The sequence below is a fragment of the Dendrobates tinctorius genome, unplaced genomic scaffold (assembly GCF_039654945.1).
Source record: "Dendrobates tinctorius isolate UK_male_01 unplaced genomic scaffold, ASM3965494v1 ptg000016l, whole genome shotgun sequence".
Classification (NCBI taxonomy): Eukaryota; Metazoa; Chordata; class Amphibia; order Anura; family Dendrobatidae; genus Dendrobates; species Dendrobates tinctorius.
The window spans coordinates 11,425,707-11,448,117 of record NW_027361684.1 but is presented as its reverse complement, the minus strand read 5'-3'; the positions used below and the strand labels follow the sequence as shown (position 1 = coordinate 11,448,117).

At 44.7% G+C, this 22,411-nt stretch overlaps 1 protein-coding gene across 1 annotated transcript in view; it reads right to left on the bottom strand.

The window, feature by feature from the left end:
• Positions 1–392: 392 nt before the first annotated feature.
• The window catches only part of LOC141080332 (protein ABHD15-like), a 45,229-nt gene continuing 23,210 nt past the window's right edge, over positions 393–22,411 (bottom strand). The window contains exon 2 of the mRNA XM_073565468.1: positions 393–1,037. Coding sequence (XP_073421569.1) covers positions 512–1,037 — 526 coding nt within the window. The 3' untranslated portion in view covers positions 393–511. The remainder of the gene's footprint in view (positions 1,038–22,411) is intronic.

Genomic DNA, 22,411 nt, shown 5'->3' with positions numbered 1-22,411 from the left:
TCTAGTCTTGCTCCTAGAATGGACGCCACTGATGAAGTCTGTTTTTTGGGGGGCCGACAATGTGACTGTAGTTTTCTTATCCATATGCTTTTCTAAACGTTGCAAATTTATTGTGCAATTGTACTACAGTATTTTGGTTGAGTACAAAATCTGTATAGTTTCATTTTTGGATAGTTGATAACTAACGTGACATTTTAAAGGATTATTTGCCTTTTTCAGAGGAAAAAGCCCCGAAAATGGAGAAAAGCAGCATTAATTTTGTGCAAAATTCCTTGACCTGCATGTTCCATTTTGAAGAATATGCCACCAAAACAGCAACAAATACAAGTCAAAAAATAAGTCACTTAAAAAAATGTAAGTGATTAATCAGGGACTTAGTGTGTTTTTTAAAAAAAAAAAATCTTTGAAAAAATTTTAACTTCTTAACAAGTTTTAAAAAAACCTACAATAAGACTGTGTGAAGAAGACTTAAAGCTCATATACTTAAGTGCCCGGGACGGCACTTGTACTATCATCTGGTGTATGACCGTTTCCAGCTAAAAATATCTTCTTCCAGATCTTTATGAATAGCAGTTTCTCGTCTTTGCAGTGTAGGCCTCCTACGTCGGGTCATCAAGTTTGAACTCCTGCGTCTCGTGAACCATTTTTTCTTCTCTTCTGTACGGAAAAACTCTGTTATGGATCTAAAATAGTCTAATGTAACTTCATGACTCCAAGCTCCAGGTGATTCTGTAAGGAACCCACAATGACCTCCACAATGTGTTAATAGAAGTAAAAAGTAAGGATTGGTTCTGAAAAGTTCAATGGGGAGTGTAGTTTCTGGTGGTCCTCGAATAGGGTCATCCATGCTACATATGCATAGCACAGGAACCGCAACTTCATCCACGTCACGTAGGGGTTCATTGCGCTCCCAGTAGGTGTCCCAGCTTACTTTCCTATTTTCACACTGGCAATGTAATGTCTCATGAAGTTCCCGTAGAGAATTACTTTGAAATAGTTTCTCAGTGGACACTACTTCTGCCAAAGCTGAGAAATATCTGCAATGGAGAACACAACACCTTAGTGGAATTTCACATAAAAATGCAAAGAACTAAATGTTATTGCTGAACAAATAGTGATCTTATAAGTTGCTTTCTGAACTCAATTTCTTGCGTCACCCATTATATATTAGTTGTATTTTAAAAATAAACAACAAAAAGCTTTAAGATATAACCGCTATCCAATTAAAAATGCTGTTTTATTTATTGATGGTTAGAACCTATTCTAATTAAAGTGTTAAACGTGAGGACCCCACAAAAACACTTGCATACCTCCTGGATTCTGATGGTTTATTTCAATATCATATACATTTTTCATTGTATTGCTTAATGGGAATCTGTCACCTATTTTTTCGTATATAAGTTGCAGCCAAAGCCATCAGGGGCTTATCTACAGCATTCTGTAGATAATAAAAAGGTCAAAACAGAGAGAAACGAGTCCTCCAAAAAATTCATTAAAAAACAATTTTATTATATTGAACAATGTCAAAGATTAAAAGAGGGAAATACACATACATAGAAAAAATGAAAAAATGCAACCATTGAGCAGCAGAGAAAATATTCAGCCCAAAAAGTACAATTTTTTAAATAGTAAATAGTAACATATATAAAAAAAATTTAATATTAATTTCATAAAAGGGCTAGAACAGATCACAGAGGACAGTGGTTAAAGTGCAAAATACACATGAGCTCACAGAATAATAAAAATCTAATTCCTGGAAATAGGTAATTCATCGTGAAAGATATAATGACAAATTAGATAAGAATTCTTTTTATATATACCATGGCCAGTCATTATATATAAGACAGCAGGAGTAACCATAATTGCAAGGAGCTGTGCACCTCTTCTGAGGAAGAGATCGAAACGCGCGTCAAGGGGTACATTGTAGCAGCTTGGACTTTGGGTAAATATGTTTATGTTCAGCTCCTTGCAAGTATGGTTATTCCTGCTGTGATCTGTTCTAGCCCTTTTATTAAATTAATATTTTAAATTTTTTTTATATATGTTACTATTTACTATTTAAAAAATTGTACTATTTGGGCTGAATATTTTCTCTGCTGCTCAATGGTTGCATTTTTTCTATGTATGTGTATTTCCCTCTTTTAATCTTTGACATTGTTCAATATAATAAAATTGTTTTTTAATGAATTTTTTGGAGGACTCTTTTCTCTCTGTTTTGTCAGTTTCTCACGGTTCTCCGTGTTTCAACTTTTTGGCAGTTTTTTTTCGATAATAAAAAGGTATTACAATTTAGACAATTATAATATGTACAAACGATTACAAAATAAAGATGGGTTAAAGATTAGTTTACACGTTTCAGTTACTGGCAAGCCATATGGAGATGGTTGGTGGGGGAGAGGGGAACAGTCCCAATTCCTCAGGTCCAATTGCACAGCCTCTCGTGGCTCATTCCCTGGGCAAAAGACACCCTCCTAACTCAGCTCCCTAATGTTTTACCCTCTGTTCATGACCTCACTGAGTGGGAGGAGCTATGGAATGTACTCTCCTTTTCAGAAGGTACCAAAACCTTATTAATTCCATATCTCTGGGTGGAAACCTCGTGGAGCGACGGCGGGACTATCATCAATCTTGTTCTGAAATTAGCTTTCTATTAAATCTAAACAAGGAGTGGAAGTATGACCCAGTTAAGCAGAAATCCATTTTCTCGGGTTCTGCTGGTGCTGGCACTTAGAAAACTCACTGGGTGGTGGTTTTACCGATGTAGATGCCGAAAATGTGAGATTCACCCCTTTATCAATAATTGGGGCCATTATATTTCATCTTTAATAACCCAGTCTTAGACAAAGAATGACCCATTTGCTTGAAACTGTTTTCATCCAGTTTGGGGGGGTCATAAAACTACTCTCACATTACAGTTGTGTAGCAGGGGAAAGGGAGAGGGCTGGAATCACACACATTCCTAAGGGAGGGGGGAAGAAGAGGGAGATAGAATTATATGCACGCAGGTAGAGAAGCAGAGCTGCAGCTTGCACAAAGGGGGAAGCTGTAAGGGGGGGGTCGTGGCTGCAGCATGGAAGTCACATACCAAGAAAATGTAGCAGAGCTGTGTATGCGTGCATATTCGTGACACTTATACATCATGAAATACCATCAGGAAGGTGTCTGATTAGCTACAGATGTACTGTCATGATCCAGGTGGGATACGACAGGTTTTGAATAAGTAGCCTTTTTTTTTTCCTTTGAGCTGGTTGCTTGGAGTTGGTTTTGCCCCCAGTGGCCATTAGGGTTATTACACAGTGGTGTCTTTTGCTCTAGTTTGCCCCTGGTGGTGGTGAGCATTATTGCACGGGAGTCTCTAACAGGTGTGAGACTCTGGCACCTAACTATAAAGGTATTTCAGGTGTTCTCACTCACTGTTGGTGATATTGGTGCTTTCCAACCATCCTTGGTGAAGGAAGGAGCTAGAGAGAGTTCCTGGCAGCTCAGTCAGAATCCTGGAGTGGCAGCTATGGTGTCAACGAGGAGTTCTGGCAAAGCTTGGAGGAGTGGCAGCTATGGTGTCAGTGAGGAGTTCTTGTAAAGCATGGTGGAGTGGCAGCTATGGTGTCAGCGAGGAGTTCTTGCAAAGTTTGGTGGAGTGGCAGCTATGGTGTCAGCGAGGAGTTCTTGCAAAGCTTGGTGGAGTGGCAGCTATGGTGAAAGCTACACTCAGATGCTGGACTCTGTTGCTGGAAGAGAGCTGCACTCAGATGCTGGACTCTGTTGCTGGAAGAGAGCTGCACTCAGATGCTGGACTCTGTTGCTGGAAGAGAGCTGCACTCAGATGCTGGACTCTGTTGCTGGAAAGCTGCACTCGGATGCTGGACTCTGATGCTGTAAAGCTGCACTCAGATGCTGGACTCTGTTGCTGGAAAGCTGCACTCAGGTGTTGGATGCGGTTGGAGGAAAAGATGCACTTAGGTGTCGGACTCTGTTGCTTGGAGCATTAGCAACAGAGCAAAGCTAAGTGGTGTTTTCCTGTTTGTCTCTTTCCTCAATGTGTGTTTTAGTTCAGTGGTGGGATTAGTTTCTGCACCGTCCACTTCACTAGTAAGGGATTGGTTCAGGGCGAGCTAGGGATTTCAGGTATCCTGATCGGCACCCGGTGCGGAACCGGCCTAGGGATCTTTAGGAGTGTAGAGACACTGACTCAGGGGAGTGCAGGAGGTCTCCACTTCCCCGTTCCCTATCGCAGGGCCACCATTGTAATTGTTTTCCTGGTTTTCCCCTTTATTCTGAAATTCGCCCTCCTGGAAACGGTGTATCCAGACATACGTGTACTACTGAAATTCGCCTGCTGGAGGCGGTGTATCCGGCTGCACATTCTATTATTTAAATTCGCCCTGCTGGGAGGCGGTGTATCCAGGGTCATGCGTGTCATATAAATTTGCCCTGCAGGAGGCTGTTATGAATGGGTCACCGAGGAGAAAAAATCAAAACAAGCTAAGTCACTGAAAACCAGAGAGGTTGGTAACTATGCAGATTGCAGATCCCTGTGTTATGATTGAGTCACCATAGGAAGCAGACACAAAAATAGAAGCTACGTCCAGAAAACCAGAGAAGTTGGCAACTATCAGATTGCAGACCCCTGAACCTATCAACACAACTAGCAGTAGCCGTGGGGGGTTCCTACGATGCCCTAGACCCCTCGATCACAGCCAGAGCGCTAAATAGCCTAAAGACAGAAAAGGAAATCTAAACTGCCCCAGAGCAGACCCCAAAGTAAAAGGCAGCCCCCAACATATAATGACGGTGAAGCAAGATGAAAAAACACACAGATAGAAAGATAGGCTGAGCAAACGATGGGGCCCAAGCTAGCTAAACAGAACAGGAAAGGAAGGTTGCTGTCTGCAATCTGCCAAAACCCTATCAAAGACATAAGCCAACAAGCTGATATGAAAAAGACCCTGAAGCAGCTAGGCTTCAAAAACTAAATCAGCACTCAGGTATTTTCAGAAGACAGAGCTAAAGGAATTCAGCACACCCCAGCAGGGAATGGCAGAAATCCAGAAAAACAAAGCAAAACAAAGTCTAAGCACAAATGCAAAAGGCCAAGCAGAAAACTTAGCTTTAGAGGAGCAGGAATTCAGACTGGTCTCCAAGGATCCCACAGAGAAATCACCCGCAGGGCAGAAGGGCGTAGGCAGCCTTATATCCAGTCAGTAACTCCACTCAGCCAGTCATCATCATCAGACTCAGGTGTTTGATAATCAGGCTCACTACCTTTCTTTACCAGAAGAGGGAGTTCCTTGGGCCTCAGTAGTGAAGGGGAAAATGAACTCACAACAGTACCTCCCCCTTGAGGAGGGGTCACCGAACCCTCAACCACGCCACCAGGGCGATCAGGGTGAGCCTGATGAAAGGCACGCACCAATCTTTTGGCATGAATATCAGAGACAGAGACCCAGGAATTATCCTCCTGACCATAACCCTTCCACTTAACCAAATACTGGAGTCTCCGTCTAGCCAGACGGGAATCCAGTACTTTCTCTACCTCATATTCCATGTTACCTTCAACCAATACAGGGTCTGGAGGTGCCACCCCAGGAACAACAGGTTCAACAAACCTCTTCAACAAAGATTTATGGAACACATTATGGATTTTAAATGTGACAGGAAGAGCCAAACGAAAGAGACCGGTTTAATAATCTCCAAAATCTTGTAAGGTCCAATAAATCTAGGCTTAAACTTAGGAGAAGCCACGTTCATAGCAATATTTTTTGATGATAACCACACCATATCACCAACCTTAAACTGGGGACCAATGGTCCTATGTCGGTTGGAAAACCGCTGGGCCTTTTCTTGGGAGAGAGATAACTTATCCACCACTTGGTCCCAGATCTGGTGCATTCTCTCCACCACAGTGTCAACACCTGGGCAGGCAGAAGGCTCCACCTGCCCTGAAGAAAATCGAGGATGAAACCCAAAGTTACAAAAAAAAGGTGACATCAAAGTGGCAGAACTAGCTCTATTATTTAAAGCAAATTCGGCCAAGGGCAAAAATGAAACCCAATCATCCTGATCAGCAGAAATAAAACATCTCAAATATGACTCCAAGGTCTGGTTTGTTCTCTCTGTCTGCCCATTGGTCTGAGGGTGAAAAGCAGAGGAGAAGGACAACTGAATTCCCAGCTTGGAACAGAAAGTTCTCCAAAATCTAGACACAAACTGGACTCCTCTGTCAGATACAATGTTCTCAGGAATCCCGTGCAAGCGAACCACCTGTTGTAAAAACAGGGGCACCAACTCAGAGGAAGACGGCAACTTAGGGAGTGGTACAAGATGAACCATCTTAGAGAACCTATCACAAATCACCCAAATAACAGTCATCCTTTGAGAGACAGGCATATCAGAGATGAAATCCATTGAAATATGGGTCCATGGCCTCTTGGGGACAGGCAAAGGCATCAACAACCCACTAGAGCGAGAACACGATTTAGACCGGGAGCACGTCCCACAGGACTGCACAAAATTCCTGACATCACGAGACAAGGAGGGCCACCAAAAAGACCGACTCACCAGATCTCTAGTACCAAAAATACCTGGATGACCAGCCAAAGCAGAGCAATGAACTTCAGACATCACTCTCTTCTTCCACTGGTCAGGAACATACAACTTTCCACTGGGACAACGTTCAGGTTTGTCCTCCTGGAACTCTTCCAGAGAACGTCTCAAATCGGGCGAGATGGCAGAAAGAACTACCCCTTCGCCTAAGATGGTAGCAGGCTTGGTCACCACAGGAGAATCAGCAAAGAAGCTCCTAGAGAGGGCGTCTGCCTTGACATTCTTGGTTCCAGGAAGAAAAGAAACCACAAAATCAAAACGTGTAAAAAAACAAGGCCCACCTAGCCTGTCTAGGGTTCAAGCGCTTAGCCGACTCTAGGTAAATCAAATTCTTGTGGTCAGTGAGGACCACAACTTGATGCTTAGCTCCCTCCAACCAATGTCTCCACTCCTCAAATGCCCATTTCATGGCCAACAGTTCCCGATTCCCCACATCATAGTTACGTTCAGATGGAGAGAACTTTCGGGAAAAGAAAGCACAAGGATTCATTTTAGATGTTACAGGATCCTTTTGGGACAAAACAGCTCCTGCACCAATCTCAGAAGCATCCACCTTTACCTGGAACGGAAGTGAGACATCTGGTTGCCGCAAAACCGGGGCGGAGGTGAATCTTCGCTTCAGCTCCTGAAAGGAAGAAACAGCCTCCGGAGACCAATTTAACACATCAGCACCCTTCTTAGTCAAATCAGTCAATGGCTTGGCAATACTAGAAAATTTTGCTATAAATTTCCGATAAAAATTAGCAAAACCCAAAAACTTCTGGAGGGCCTTCAAAGAAGTGGGCTGAACCCAATCGTAAATGGCCTGTACCTTGGCCGGGTCCATTTCAATAGTTGACGGGGACAAAATAAATCCCAAAAAATAAATCCTCTGTACTCCAAAAAGGCATTTAGATTCTTTGACATACAGGGAATTCTCCCTCAAGATCTGGAACACAGTCCGAATATGTTCCACATGAGAATCCCAATCCTTGGAGAAGATCAAAATATCATCCAGATAGATAATCAAAAATTTATCGACAAAATCTCGGAAAATATTGTTCATGAAGCACTGGAAGACAGAAGGGGCATTAGTGAGCCCAAAAGGCATCACCAGGTACTCAAAATGTCCCTCCGGAGTATTAAACGCCGTCTTCCATTCATCCCCATGCTTAATGCGAATAAGATTATACGCCCCCCTGAGGTCAAGCTTGGTAAACCAGCAAGCACCTTTAACTCTGGAGAATAGATCAGAAATCAGGGGTAACGGATACTGATATTTAACAGTAATTTTGTTGAGGGCACGATAATCAATACAAGGCCTTAATGATCCATCCTTTTTGGCTACAAAAAAAAAAACGGCACCTAAGGGTGACAAGGATGGTCTAATATGACCCTTCTCCAACGCCTCCTTAATATAGGATCGCATAGCCTCGTGCTCGGGTACAGATAGATTGAAGAGCCGACCCTTGGGAAATTTACACCCCGGGCTCAGTTCAATTGCACAGTCATAACTCCTATGAGGAGGCAGAGACGCAGACTCATTCTCACTAAATACATCATAAAAGTCCGCCAAATAATCAGGAACATCATGCGACTGAGGAGAGGTGGAAAACATCGGAGCCTCACTAAAGGCACACCGACAACCCCAACTCACCACAGACACAGATTTCCAATCCAAAACTGGATTATGAATTTGTAACCAGGGAAACCCCAGAACAATAGTATCATGCAGATTATGCAACACCAAAAATCTGCAATTTTCTTGATGGTCTGGGGCGACCCGCATTACCACCTGGGTCCAAAACTGAGGTTTATTTTTAGCCAAAGGAGTAGCATCAATCCCCCTCAAATGGATAGGCGTATGCAGAGGTGTCATCGGAAATCCACAACGTTTAGCAAAATCCAAGTCCATTAGGTTTAGGGCTGCTCCCGAATCCACAAAAGCCTTGGCGGAAAATGTGGACAGGGAGCAGATCAGAGTAATAGCCAGAAGAAACTTAGGTTGAACACCACCAACAGAAAACGTGTGTGCAAAGCGTTTCTCTCGTTTAGGACAGACAGAAATAATATGCGAGGCATCTCCACAGAAAAAACACAACTTATTACGCCTTCTGAACTCCTGACGCTGCTCTCTGGAAAAAACTCTATCACATTGCATAGGTTCAGACATTTGTTCAACAGGTGGAAACACCTCTCGTGCAGCTTTGCGTTCGCTCAAACGCCGATCAACCTGAATGGCTAATGACATAGAATCGTCAAGACCAGAGGGAACAGGAAATCCCACCATAGTATCTTTTACGGCTTCTGACAACCCCTTCTGAAAGAGAGCAGCCAAGGCATTATCATTGCAGGTAGTAAGTACTGCCCACTTTCGGAATTTTTGACAGTATAATTCTGCAGAATCACGACCCTGGTTCAATGCCAGCAGGGTCTTTTCAGCCTGATCAATGGCATTAGGTTCGTCATACAACAACCCCAAGGCCTGAAAAAATGCGTTCACATTAGTCAGAATAGGATCATCTGGTTTCAAAGAAAATGCCCAATCCTGGGGATCGCCACGCAGCAAAGAGATGACAATTTTAACCTGCTGCGTGGAGCTCCCTGACGAGTTAGGCTTCAAGGCAAAAAACAATTTACAATTATTTTTGAAATTCAAAAATTTAGACCGATCCCCAAAAAATACATCAGGTGTAGGAATCTTTGGTTCAGCAGCATGTGAATGAGCAAGGTAGGCGGAAATTCCCCGCACTTCCGCAGCGAGCTGCTCCACACGATCAGACAATTGCTTTATCTCCATTGAGAGAAAAAAAAATTCCCCCTACGGCCTCAGAGATATAGAGGAAAAAATATACACACTTTTTTTTTTTTTTTTTTTTTTTACAATTTTTTCCTGCTATTGAGTACCCTAGGATCTGCGGTATGGCGGGTGATTCTGTTATGATTGATTCACCGTAGGAGGCAGACACAAAAATAGAAGCTACGTCCAGAAAACCAGAGAAGTTGGCAACTATCAGATTGCAGACCCCTGAACCTATCAACACAACTAGCAGTAGCCGTGGGGGGTTCCTACGATGCCCTAGACCCCTCGATCACAGCCGGAGCGCTAAATAGCCTAAGGACAGAAAAGGAAATCTAAACTGCCCCAGAGCAGACCCCAAAGTAAAAGGCAGCCCCCAACATATAATGACGGTGAAGCAAGATGAAAAAACACACAGATAGAAAGATAGGCTGAGCAAACGATGGGGCCCAAGCTAGCTAAACAGAACAGGAAAGGAAGGTTGCTGTCTGCAATCTGCCAAAACCCTATCAAAGACATAAGCCAACAAGCTGATATGAAAAAGACCCTGAAGCAGCTAGGCTTCAAAAACTAAATCAGCACTCAGGTATTTTCAGAAGACAGAGCTAAAGGAATTCAGCACACCCCAGCAGGGAATGGCAGAAATCCAGAAAAACAAAGCAAAGCAAAGTCTAAGCACAAATGCAAAAAGCCGAGCAGAAAACTTAGCTTTAGAGGAGCAGGAATTCAGACTGGTCTCCAAGGATCCCACAGAGAAATCACCCGCAGGGCAGAAGGGCGTAGGCAGCCTTATATCCAGTCAGTAACTCCACTCAGCCAGTCATCATCATCAGACTCAGGTGTTTGATAATCAGGCTCACTACCTTTCTTTACCAGAAGAGGGAGTTCCTTGGGCCTCAGTAGTGAAGGGGAAAATGAACTCACAACATCCCTGATTCTAACCACACAACTAGCAGCAGCCATGGAGCGTACCTACGATGGTCCTAGACGCTTCATCACAGCCGGAGGACTAAATAAGCCTGAAGCAAGAAAAGTGGAAAACTAACTGCCCCAGAGCAGATCCCAAAGGAAAGACAGCCCCCACACATGTATTGATGGTGAAACAAGATGAAAGCACAAACACAGGCAGGAAAATAGGCTGAGCAAACGATGGGGCCCAAACTAACTAGAAAAGATAGGAAAGGAAAGACACTGTCTGCAATCTGCAAAAAACCCTACAAAAATAAAGTCCAACACTTATAGCAAAATTAACCCTGAAGTCACTAGACTTCTCCCACTATATCAGCACTCTGAAATATTCTGAGACAGAGCAAAAAGAGGCCAATCTAATAAGGGACAAAAAGCAAATTGGCAAATACAGATAAATAAGAGTGGAAATTTAGCGCAGCCCCAGCCATGGCTGGCTGACTACACAAAAAACTGAATAGACCAACAAAATCAAGTGTGAACATTAGCAGAAAAAACTTCGCTTTAGATGACTTGAACAGAGCTGAAAACAAAGACCTGACAAGCCAGAAGGAATCACCAGCACCAGACTAGGGCGTCGGCTGTCTTAAATCCAGTCTGAGATTCCTGAGGCCTAATCGTCAGCCTCATTAACAGGTGGCAGATTTCTACTGATTAAATCAGCCTCACTACCTCCAGTTACCACCAGAGGGAGCCTGGAAGGAGAACTCACAACTGGTGGACCGGAAAAAAAACTCACAACAGTACCCCCCTTGAGGAGGGGTCACCGAACCCTCATCCACGCCACCAGGCCGATCAGGATGGACCTGGTGAAAATCACAAACCAATCTATTGGCATGAATATTAGAGGCAGAGACCCAAGAATTATCCTCCTGGCCATAACCCTTCCATTTGACCAAATACTGGAGTCTCCGTCTAACTAAACGAGAATTCAAAATTTTCTCTACCTCATATTCCATATTGCCTTCAACCAACACAGGGGCAGGAGGTGCTGCCATAGGAACCACTGGCACAACAAACCTCTTCAATAGAAACTTGTGAAATACGTTATGGATCTTGAACGTAACTGGAAGAGCCAATCGAAAAGAAACAGGATTAAGAATCTCCAAAATCTTATAAGGTCCAATAAATCTTGGCTTAAATTTTGGAGATGCAACCTTCATAGGAATATTCTTAGACGACAACCAAACCATATCACCCACTTTAAAAAGGGGACCAATGGTCATATGCCGGTTAGAAAATCGCTGGGCCTTTTCCTGAGAGAGTGACAACTTATCCACCACTTGGTCCCAAATCTGCTGCATTCTCTCAACCACAGTGTCCACACCTGGGCAAGACGAAGATTCCACTTGCCCTGAAGAGAATCGAGGATGAAACCCAAAATTACAGAAAAAGGGTGACATCAAAGTGGCAGAACTAGCTCTATTGCTCAGTGCGAATTCGGCCAAGGGCAAAAATGATACCCAATCATCCTGATCAGCAGATATAAAACATCTTAAATAAGACTCCAAGGTCTGGTTTGTTCTCTCAGTATGTCCATTGGTCTGGGGATGAAACGCGGAGGAGAAGGATAACTGAATTCCCAGATTGGAACAAAAGGCTTTCCAGAATCTGGAAACAAACTGGACTCCTCTGTCAGACACAATGTTCTCTGGAATCCCATGTAACCAAACCACCTGTTGTAAAAACAAGGGCACCAACTCAGCAGAAGATGGCAATTTTGGGAGTGGTACAAGATGGACCATCTTTGAAAATCTATCACAAATCACCCAGATAACAGTCATTCTCTGAGAGACAGGAAGATCAGAAATAAAATCCAATGAGATATGGGTCCATGGCCTCTTGGGCACCGGCAGGGGCATCAGCAACCCACTAGAACGAGAACAGGGTTTAGACCGAGAACAAGTCCCACAGGACTGTACAAAATTCCTAACGTCACGAGATAAGGCAGGCCACCAAATAGACCGACTCACCAAATCTCTGGTACCAAAAGTACCTGGATGACCAGCCAATGCGGAGCAATGAATTTCACACATCACTCTCTTTCTCCACTGGTCAGGAACATACAATTTTCCCATAGGGCAACGCTCAGGTTTATCCTCCTGAAATTCCTCCAGGGCGCGTCTCAAATCGGGCAAAATGGCAGAAAGAACTACCCCCTCACCTAGGATGGTAGTAGGCTCGGTCACATTAAGAGAATTGGCAAAGAAACTCCTAGAAAGGGCATCTGCCTTAACATTCTTAGTGCCCAGAAGAAAAGAGACCACAAAATTAAAACGCGTGAAAAACAAGGCCCATCTAGCCTGCCTAGGATTCAAGCGTTTGGCCGACTCCAGATAAATCAAATTTTTGTGATCGGTGAGGACCACAACTTGATGCCTAGCTCCCTCCAACCAATGTCTCCACTCCTCAAATGCCCATTTCATGGCCAACAATTCCCGATTCCCCACATCATAGTTGCGTTCAGATGGGGAGAACTTTCGAGAAAAGAAGGCACAGGGATTCATCTTAGAAGTCACAGGGTCTTTTTGGGACAAAACAGCTCCTGCACCAATCTCAGAAGCATCTACCTCCATCTGAAATGGAAGTGAGGCATCAGGTTGCCGTAAAACTGGAGCTAAAGTAAATCTCCGCTTAAGCTCCTGAAATGCTGAGACAGCCTCAGGAGACCAATTCAGCACATCAGCGCCCTTCTTGGTCAGATCAGTCAGTGGTTTGACAATACCAGAAAAATTACCAATAAATTTACGATAGAAATTGGCAAAACCCAAAAACTTCTGGAGGGCCTTCAAAGAAGTAGGTTGAACCCAATCAAAAATGGCCTGTACCTTGGCCGGGTCCATTTCAATAGTCGATGGAGACAAGATAAATCCCAAAAATGAAATCCTCTGTACACCAAAGAGGCATTTCGATCCCTTAACAAACAAGGAATTCTCCCTCAAAATCCGGAACACAGTCCGGATGTGTTCCACATGAGAATCCCAATCACTAGAAAAGATCAAAATATCATCCAGATAGATGATCAAAAACTTATCCACAAAGTCACAGAAAATATCATTCATAAAGGACTGGAAGACAGAAGGGGCATTAGTTAGCCCCAAAGGCATCACCAGGTACTCAAAATGTCCCTCCGGAGTATTAAACGCCATCTTCCATTCATCCCCATGCTTGATGCGAATAACATTATATGCCCCCCTGAGGTCAAGCTTAGTAAACCAGCAGGCACTCTTAACTCTGGAGAATAAATCAGACATCAGAGGTAACGGGTACTGATATTTATCAGTCATCTTGTTAAGGGAACGATAATCAATACACGGTCTTAATGAACCTTCTTTCTTGGCCACAAAAAAAAACCCAGCACCTAAAGGTGACGAGGATGGTCTAATATGACCCTTCTCCAACGACTCCTTAATATAGGATCGCATAGCATCATGCTCGGGTACTGATAAGTTGAAAAGCCGACCCTTGGGAAATTTACACCCAGGCATCAACTCAATTGCACAGTCATAACTCCTATGAGGAGGCAAAGACGCAGACTTACTCTCACTAAATACATCAGAAAAATCGGCTAGATAATCAGGAATGAGACTGAGGAGAGGTGGAGAAAACAGGAGCATCCCTAAGAACACACTGACAACCCCAACTCACCACAGACCCAGACTTCCAATCCAAAACTGGATTATGAGTTTGCAACCAGGGAAAACCCAGAACAATAGTATCATGCAAATTATGCAGCACCAAAAATGTACAATTTTCTTGGTGGTCTGGGGCAACTCGCATTATCACCTGGGTCCAAAATTGAGGTTTATTCTCCGCCAAAGGAGTAGCATCAATACCCCTCAAAGGAATAGGCGTCTGCAGAGGCATCATGGAAAAACCACAACGTTTAGCAAAGTCCAAATCCATCAGATTTAATGCTGCTCCTGAATCCACGAAAACCTTAGTGGAAAATGTGGATAAGGAGCAGATCAGAGTAATTGCCAAAAGGAACTTAGGTTGTACACTGCCCACAGCAAATGTGTGTGCAAAACGTTTCTCTCGTTTAGGGCAGACAGAAATAGTATGAGAGGCGTCTCCACAGAAAAAACACAGCTAATTACACCTTCTAAACTCCTGATGTTGCGCCCTAGACAAAACTCCATCACATTGCATAGGTTCAAACGTTTGTTCAAAAGGTGGCAGTGCCTCCCGTGTAGTCTTACGTTCACGTAAACGCCGATCAACTTGAATGGCTAATGACATAGAATCATCCAGACCAGAGGGAACAGGAAATCCCACCATAACATCTTTTACGGTCTCTGATAAACCCTTCCGAAAGAGAGCTGCCAATGCACTATCATTCCATGTAGTAAGGAACGCCCACTTTTGGAATTTTTGACAGTATTACTCTGCAGAATCCTGACCCTGGTTTAATGCCAACAGGGTTCTCTCAGCTTGCTCAGCAGCATTAGGTTCATCATACAACAACCCCAAGGCCTGAAAAAATGCATCCACATTAGTCATAACAGGATTTTCAGGTGTCAGAGAAAAAGCCCAATCCTGGGGATTGCCGCGCAGCAAGGAGATGACAATTTTAACCTGCTGCACAGAGCTCCCCGATGAGTTAGGCTTCAAGGCAAGAAATAATTTACAATTATTCTTAAATTTCAGAAATTTAGACCGATCCCCAGAAAACACATCAGGAGTAGGGATCTTAGGTTCAGCAGCATGTGACTAAATGAGGTAAGTGGAAATTCCCTGCACTTCAGCAGCAAGTTGCTCCACACGATCAGACAATTCCTTAATATCCATTAGGAAAAAAAAAATCCTCCTATGGCCCCAGAAAAAAAAGAGGAAAAATTTTTTAAAAAAAAACAATTGTGACACTTTTTTTTTCTTTTTTTTAACAACTTCCTCCTGCTTTTGAGTACCCTAGAATCTGCGGTATGGCTGGTGATTCTGTTATGAATGGGTCACCGAGGAGAAAAAAATCAAAACAAGCTAAGTCACAGAAAACCAGAGAGGTTGGTAACTCTGCAGATTGCAGATCCCTGATCCTAACCACACAACTAGCAGCAGCCGTGGAGCATACCTACGATGGTCTTAGATGCTTTGTCACAGCCGGAGGACTAAATAAGCCTGAAACAAGAAAAGGGGAAAACTAACTGCCCCAAAGGAAAGACAGCTCCCACACATGTATTGACGGTGAAACAAGATGAAAGCACAAACACAGGCAGGAAAATAGGCTGAGCAAACGATGGGGCCCAAACTAACTAGAAAAGATAGGAAAGGAAAGACACTGTCTGCAAAAAACCCTACAAAAATAAAGTCCAACACTTCTGATAGCAAAATTAACCCTGAAGTCACTAGACTTCTCCCACTATATCAGCACTCTGAAATATTCTGAGACAGAGCAAAAAGAGGCCAATCTAATAAGGGACAAAAAGCAAATTGGCAAATACAGATAAATAAGAGTGGAAATTTAGCGCAGCCCCAGCCATGGCTGGCTGACCACACAAAAAACTGAATAGATCAACAAAATCAAGTGTGAACATTAGCAGAAAAAACTTAGCTTTAGATGACTTGAACAGAGCTGAAAACAAAGACCTGACAAGCCAGAAGGAATCACCAGCACCAGACTAGGGCGTCGGTCATTAAGAACTATCTTCAGCAGAAAGAAGAAAAATAAGTTCTGAAGGCAAAGGAGTCAGGCCAAATATTGATTTGATTTGCATCTCTTTTGTCCATTCACTTTGTATTTTGTTCATTGTTAAAAAAAAATACTTCTATTTTTAAAGCATTATTACTATGTAGTAATTTATGAACATCTGTTTAAAACTTTTGTCGAGTACTATAGTTCCATCAGTAAACCCACTGGAATTATCCAGACTCCATCATTTGAGCAGTCTATATAGTATCACATCTGTTTTGTTACACATCAATGTCACCTTTAGGCATTTTTTAGCTGCTTCAATTTTAAAGCTTCATTTTTTGATGCATTTTACTCCTGAAGGGGCTGCACTACCTGTTGCAATGTTCTTCCACACTCAGTAGGACTGCAGCCTAATCAACAATTCTGTACCTGCTTCTGATGAAATGGCACTGGGTTCTTACAAATGTCCTGGTGTTTATACCAGTGTTTCTTTCCATCTCAACACACTGGTCAATCAATTGCTATTTGTTCCATATTGAGACATGAGAACTGGCAGGCAGCCTCTCTACAAACACCGTGCCCCATAACATGCAACAGCAGAGGGCTTAGCACATTTTTCTCAAGATTTTATACTAAAATGACTTAGTGCTAATAGTTGAAGATTATTTACTCAGAAATTCTAAATAAGCCTGGGTTGCTCTGTGTAGACATTCTACCTCCTTACAGTCTATTGCAAGTCTGCTCTATGTCATATGTTCTCTCTGTCAGAGACACTGCACTGCACTTGCTCATAGAGCCAGTGCGCGTGTCCTGAGTACAGAAGCAGTGCTAAAAGATACCTGTGGAGAAGGGCAGCAGAGGTGACCATGCGTGCTTCAGGCTAATAGTGTCAGGGTCCAGTCAGCGCTGGAAGGTAAAGAGGCATAGGACCTGCGGACACTGAAAGTTTATAATCTGGCACGGGACCTATGGTCATGCGACTGCAAGGGGCGGGGCTTAGCGTCCTGTTTTCAGATAGGACAGGACACCATACAACAACTCAGAGTCAGGCAGAGGCAGAGGTCACAGCAGTACGGGCAAATGAGGTACAGGAGGGACAAACAGACGGGTAGTCAGACAAAGCCAAAGGTCATACACAAGAGGGCGACGTGGTACCAAGGGGACAAGCAGAGAGAAGTCGGGTCACAAGCAGAGAGTCATACACGAGAGGTAGCGCAGTACAAGAGGGTCAGGCAGAACTCGTAACAGGGACAGAACCAGATCCCAACCGAACAAGCAAGCAAGATATCAGGCACAAGGCACACGTATACAAGAGGTCACTTAACTCAGCCGAGGGCAGGAGTATAACTGACACCGGACCCAGGTCCAGTGAGCACTAAATAGCCTCCTTCTCTGCCAGAGAGAGGCAGCACAATTAACCCATAGTCTAACCAGGACGGGTCAAAGCGAAATCCCGTCCTGGATCATGACAGTACCCTCCTCTCAATGGGGGGCCACCAGACCCCCAGGTCTCTCAGGGTACTTGGCGTGAAAGGCTCGGATCAACCGATCCGCATGAACTGATCGAGCAGGAGCCCACGAGCGTTCTTCAGGACCGTAGCCCTTCCAATGTATCAGATACTGAAGGGCGCGACGGACCAACCTGGAGTCAACAATTCGTTCCACCTCGTACTCAGCCTGCCCATCTACCAAAACCGGTGTCGGGGAAGATGATGATCCCTCCCCACCGGACCTCACAGGTTTCAAAAGGGCCTTATGGAAAACATTAGGGATCCTTAGCGATGGCGGAAGACTCAACCGAAAAGCCACCAGGTTAACTGCTTCGGTAATTACATAGGGACCTATAAACTTGGGTCCAAGCTTCGCAGAGGGGACCTTGAGCCTTATATTTTTGGTGGATAACCATACCTTATCTCTGACCTGAAACACTGGACCCACGGATCGTTTATTGTCCGCAAAAAATTTAAATTTGTCCTGGGCCTTCGTAATGTTATTCTGGACCTCCCGCCATACCTCCCCCAACCGCTGGATCGTCTCATCCGCCCCAGGACACCCAGAATTCAAGCGAGAAAATTCTCCAAAATGAGGATATAACCCATAATTGCAAAAAAATGGAGATGTACCCGTAGACTGGTTAGTGCGGTTGTTAAATGCAAACTCAGCCAATGGTAACACAGAACACCAATCATCCTGTCGGGCTGAGGTCAAACAACGCAGAATTTGCTCCAGAGACTGATTGGTCCGCTCAGTCTGCCCATTAGTCTCTGGATGGTAGGCGGACGAAAAGGACAGACCAATACCCAACCTCCTACAAAAAGCTCTCCAAAATCTGGACACAAATTGCACTCCCCTATCAGACACCACATTCAGGGGTACCCCATGCAACCGCACCACATGCTCCACAAACAATCTGGACAATGTTTACGCATTAGGTAGAGCTGCCAAAGGTACAAAATGTGCCTGCTTACTAAACCTGTCCACTACAACCCAGACCACGGTATTACCCTTGGAAGGGGGAAGGTTGGTGATGAAATCCTTGGCAGATGAGTCCATGGTCTCTCAGGAATTGGCAGTGGTACCAATTCCACGGCCGGCCGGTTGTGGGGAGTTTTCGCACGGGCACAAACCTCACACGCAGACACATACTCCCCAACATCAGAGGCTAAAGAAGACCACCAGAATATTCTAGCAATGGCCTTCCGGGTCGCTGAGATCCCTGGATGTCCACCCAGAACTGAGTCATGGAACTCCTGGAGGACCTTGAGACGAAACTGAGCTGGCACAAAAAGTTTATCCACCGGCTTAGCTGGAGGTGCAAGAGCCTGGGTTTCTCGAATATCCCGTTCCAACACATTAGAATCCTCTGCCACCACCACCCCAGGCTGAAGAATGGAGGATGGAGGTTCTGGGGGGGACACCGGATCTAGACTGCGTGACAACGCATCCGCTCTGATATTCTTGGATCCTGGTCGAAAAGTGATCGAGAAGTTGAATCGGGGAAAAAAAAAGTGACCATCTAGCCTGTCTGGGAGTCAACCTTTTAGCTGACTCAATGTAAGCTAGGCTTTTGTGGTCCGTGATTACCATTATAGGATGAACAGCCCCCTCCAAAAAATGTCTCCATTCTGCAAAAGCCAATTTTACGGCCAGATGTTCCCGATTCCCCACATCATAGTTTCTCTCCGCAGGGGAGAACTTCTTTGAGAAAAAGGCGCAAGGTCTTAAATTGGTCAAAGTGGCGGGTCCCTGGGACAATACCGCCCCCACCCCCACCTCTGAGGCGTCTACCTCAACAATAAATGGTTCAGAGGGGTCCTGTTGAATAAGAACCGGGGCCGACATGAAACATTTTTTCAAAAACTGAAATGCCACTACTGCTGCGGTTGACCAATTCTTGACATCAGCCCCCTTTTGAGTCATGTCTGTGAGGAATTTGACCACCTGTGAGAACCCCCTTATAAATTTCCGATAATAATTAGCGAACCCAAGGAAGCGTTGCAGACCCTTCAAATCACACGGTTGAACCCACTCGAGAATGGCCTGCACCTTATTAGGATCCATGCGATACCCTTCAGCAGACACGATGAACCCCAGAAAGGACAGTTCCTGAACAAAAAATAAACATTTTTTAAGTTTAGCAAAAAGACAGTTCTCCCTGAGCCTTTGGAGAACTGCCCGAACATGACCAATGTGAGCCTGTTTATCAGGCGAGTAGATTAAAATGTCATCCAAATACACCACCATAAAATGTCCAATCAAATCGGAGAACACATGATTTATGAAATTTTGGAAGACCGCTGGAGCGTTGGTCAGGCCGAAGGGCATGACCAAATTTTCAAACAACCCTTCAGTAGTGAGAAAAGCGGTCTTCCACTCATCTCTGTCCCGGACTCGGATAAGGTTATACGCTCCCCGTAGATCTAATTTCGAAAACCACTTAGCTCCGGACAACTGATTGTATAAATCAGGAATAAGTGGAAGGGGATAAGTATTCCTCACAGTTATTTTATTTAACTCACGAAAATCGAGGCATGGGCGCAAACCACCGTCTTTTTTTTTTTACAAAAAAGAACCCTGCCACCACAGGAGAAACAGAAGAACGAATAAGTCCCTTACGGAGGCTCTCGGAAATATATTCCTTCATCGCAGCCCATTCCGGACCCGAGAGGTTATACAGGCGGGCTTTGTGCAATTTAGCACCTGGAACCAGGTCAATGGCACAATCAAATGGGCGGTGTGGTGGTAAAACCTCAGCCTCTTTTTCGGAGAAAACGTCTGTATAATCTATCAGGCACTCCGGAATGCCTTCTAGACCCACGGACGACACAGACACAGAAACAAGACATTTCTCAGAGCAATAGGGACCCCATTTAACAATATCACGAGATTCCCAATTAATCACAGGATTATGCAGACGTAACCAGGGGAACCCCAACACCAGTCCCGCAGGCAGGTTGTTCATTACAAAACATAAAATACGTTCCTGGTGTAAGGAACTCACTTTAAGGAGAAACTCTTCAGTACAAAACACAATGTCATTCTTAACCAGTGGTGTTTTGTCAATAGCAACAAGACGAATCGGAGTCTCCAACCTAACTGTCCCTAACTTACACCTGGCCACCAAGTCAGAGTCAATAAAGTTCAATGATGAACCGCAATCCACGAAGGCAGAAGTGGATGTGGAGACACTCCCACAACAAAGTTCCACTTGAAATGACATTTTAGAAAATGCAGAAAAGGGTACCTGAGAGCCTGGGTGACCTCCACGATAATCACCCGGGCTCAGTCGCTTGTTGGTTAGTGGCCGGGAGGGGCAATCCTTTTTCCAATATCCAGACTCGCCACTGTGAACACAGCATTTTCTCACGTGCCGTTGTCTCCTTTCTTCCTCCTTAAGGTTGATGGTTCCCATCTCCGTGATTTTCAATGAAGAACTGGCTCCCCTTCCTTGGGAGAATAATGATGTCTCGGTTTGTATCACTCCCCTTGCCCGTAACCTGCGATCTATTCGGATGGCCAGGGCATCAGGGCTTCCTCCAGGGCATCAGGTGGGGGGTGGAGTGCCAAGGCGTCTTTCAGATGCTCAGACAGGCCTCTACGGAACAACCCCCGGAGGTGGGCGTCTTTCCAGCAGACTTCAGCAGCCCAGCGTCTGAACTCTGAGCAAAACCACTCGGCTGAGTGCTTCACCTGGCAAACATTCATCAGCCTGTCCTCAGCCATACGTATCCGATCAGGCTCATCATAAATATGCCCCAGGGCCTCAAAAAATGCATCCACAGTCATACGCTCAGGGGCCGTGGTAGGAAGGGAGAAAGCCCAAGCTTGGGGGGCTCCCCTTAACAGAGACATAATGACCCCCACTCTCTGACTTTCATCCCCAGAAGAGTGTGGTCGTAAGGAAAAAAAAAGCTTACAGCCCTCCTTGAAAACTCAGAAGTCATTTTTATCTCCAGAAAAGGTATCTGGTAACTTCACTGGAGACTCAGGGGAAATTAATGTAACATCCCGAGCCCCCAATGAAAGAACCCCCTGCACAGTGTCGGCGATCAGCTGCTGAGACTGAGCCAGGACTCTGTTCTCCAAAGAGTTTCTGAGACATCTGCTTCAGATGCTTAACCTGTTCAGAAAGAGTGTGCATAGGATCCATCACACACACAGGTGAATGGGAGCAGAGAAGAAAAAAAAAAAAAAATGGTATGGGTCAGTTATAATGTCAGAGACACTGCACTGCACTTGCTCATAGAGCCAGTGCGCGTGTCCTGAGTACAGAAGCAGTGCTAAAAGATACCTGTGGAGAAGGGCAACAGAGGTGACCATGCGTGCTTCAAGCTAATAGTGTCAGGGTCCAGTCAGCGCTGGAAGGTAAAGAGGCATAGGACCTGCGGACACTGAAACTGAATAATCTGGCACGGGACCTATGGTCATGTGACTGCAAGGGGGCGGGGCTTAGCATCCTGTTTTCAGATAGGACAGGACACCATACAACAACTCAGAGTCAGGCAAAACAGAGGTCACAGCAGTACAGGCAAACGAGGTACAGGAGGGACAAACAGACGGGTAGTCAGACAAAGCCAAAGGTCATACACAAGAGGGCGACGTGGTACCAAGGGGACAAGCAGAGAGAAGTCGGGTCACAAGCAGAGAGTCATACACGAGAGGTAGCGCAGTACAAGAGGGTCAGGCAGAACTCGTAACAGGGACAGAACCAGATCCCAACCGAACAAGCAAGCAAGATATCAGGCACAAGGCACACGTATACAAGAGGTCACTTAACTCAGCCGAGGGCAGGAGTATAACTGACACCGGACACAGGTCCAGTGAGCACTAAATAGCCTCCTTCTCTGCCAGAGAGAGGCAGCACAATTAACCCATAGTCTAACCAGGACGGGTCAAAGCGAAATCCCGTCCTGGATCAAGACACTCTCACT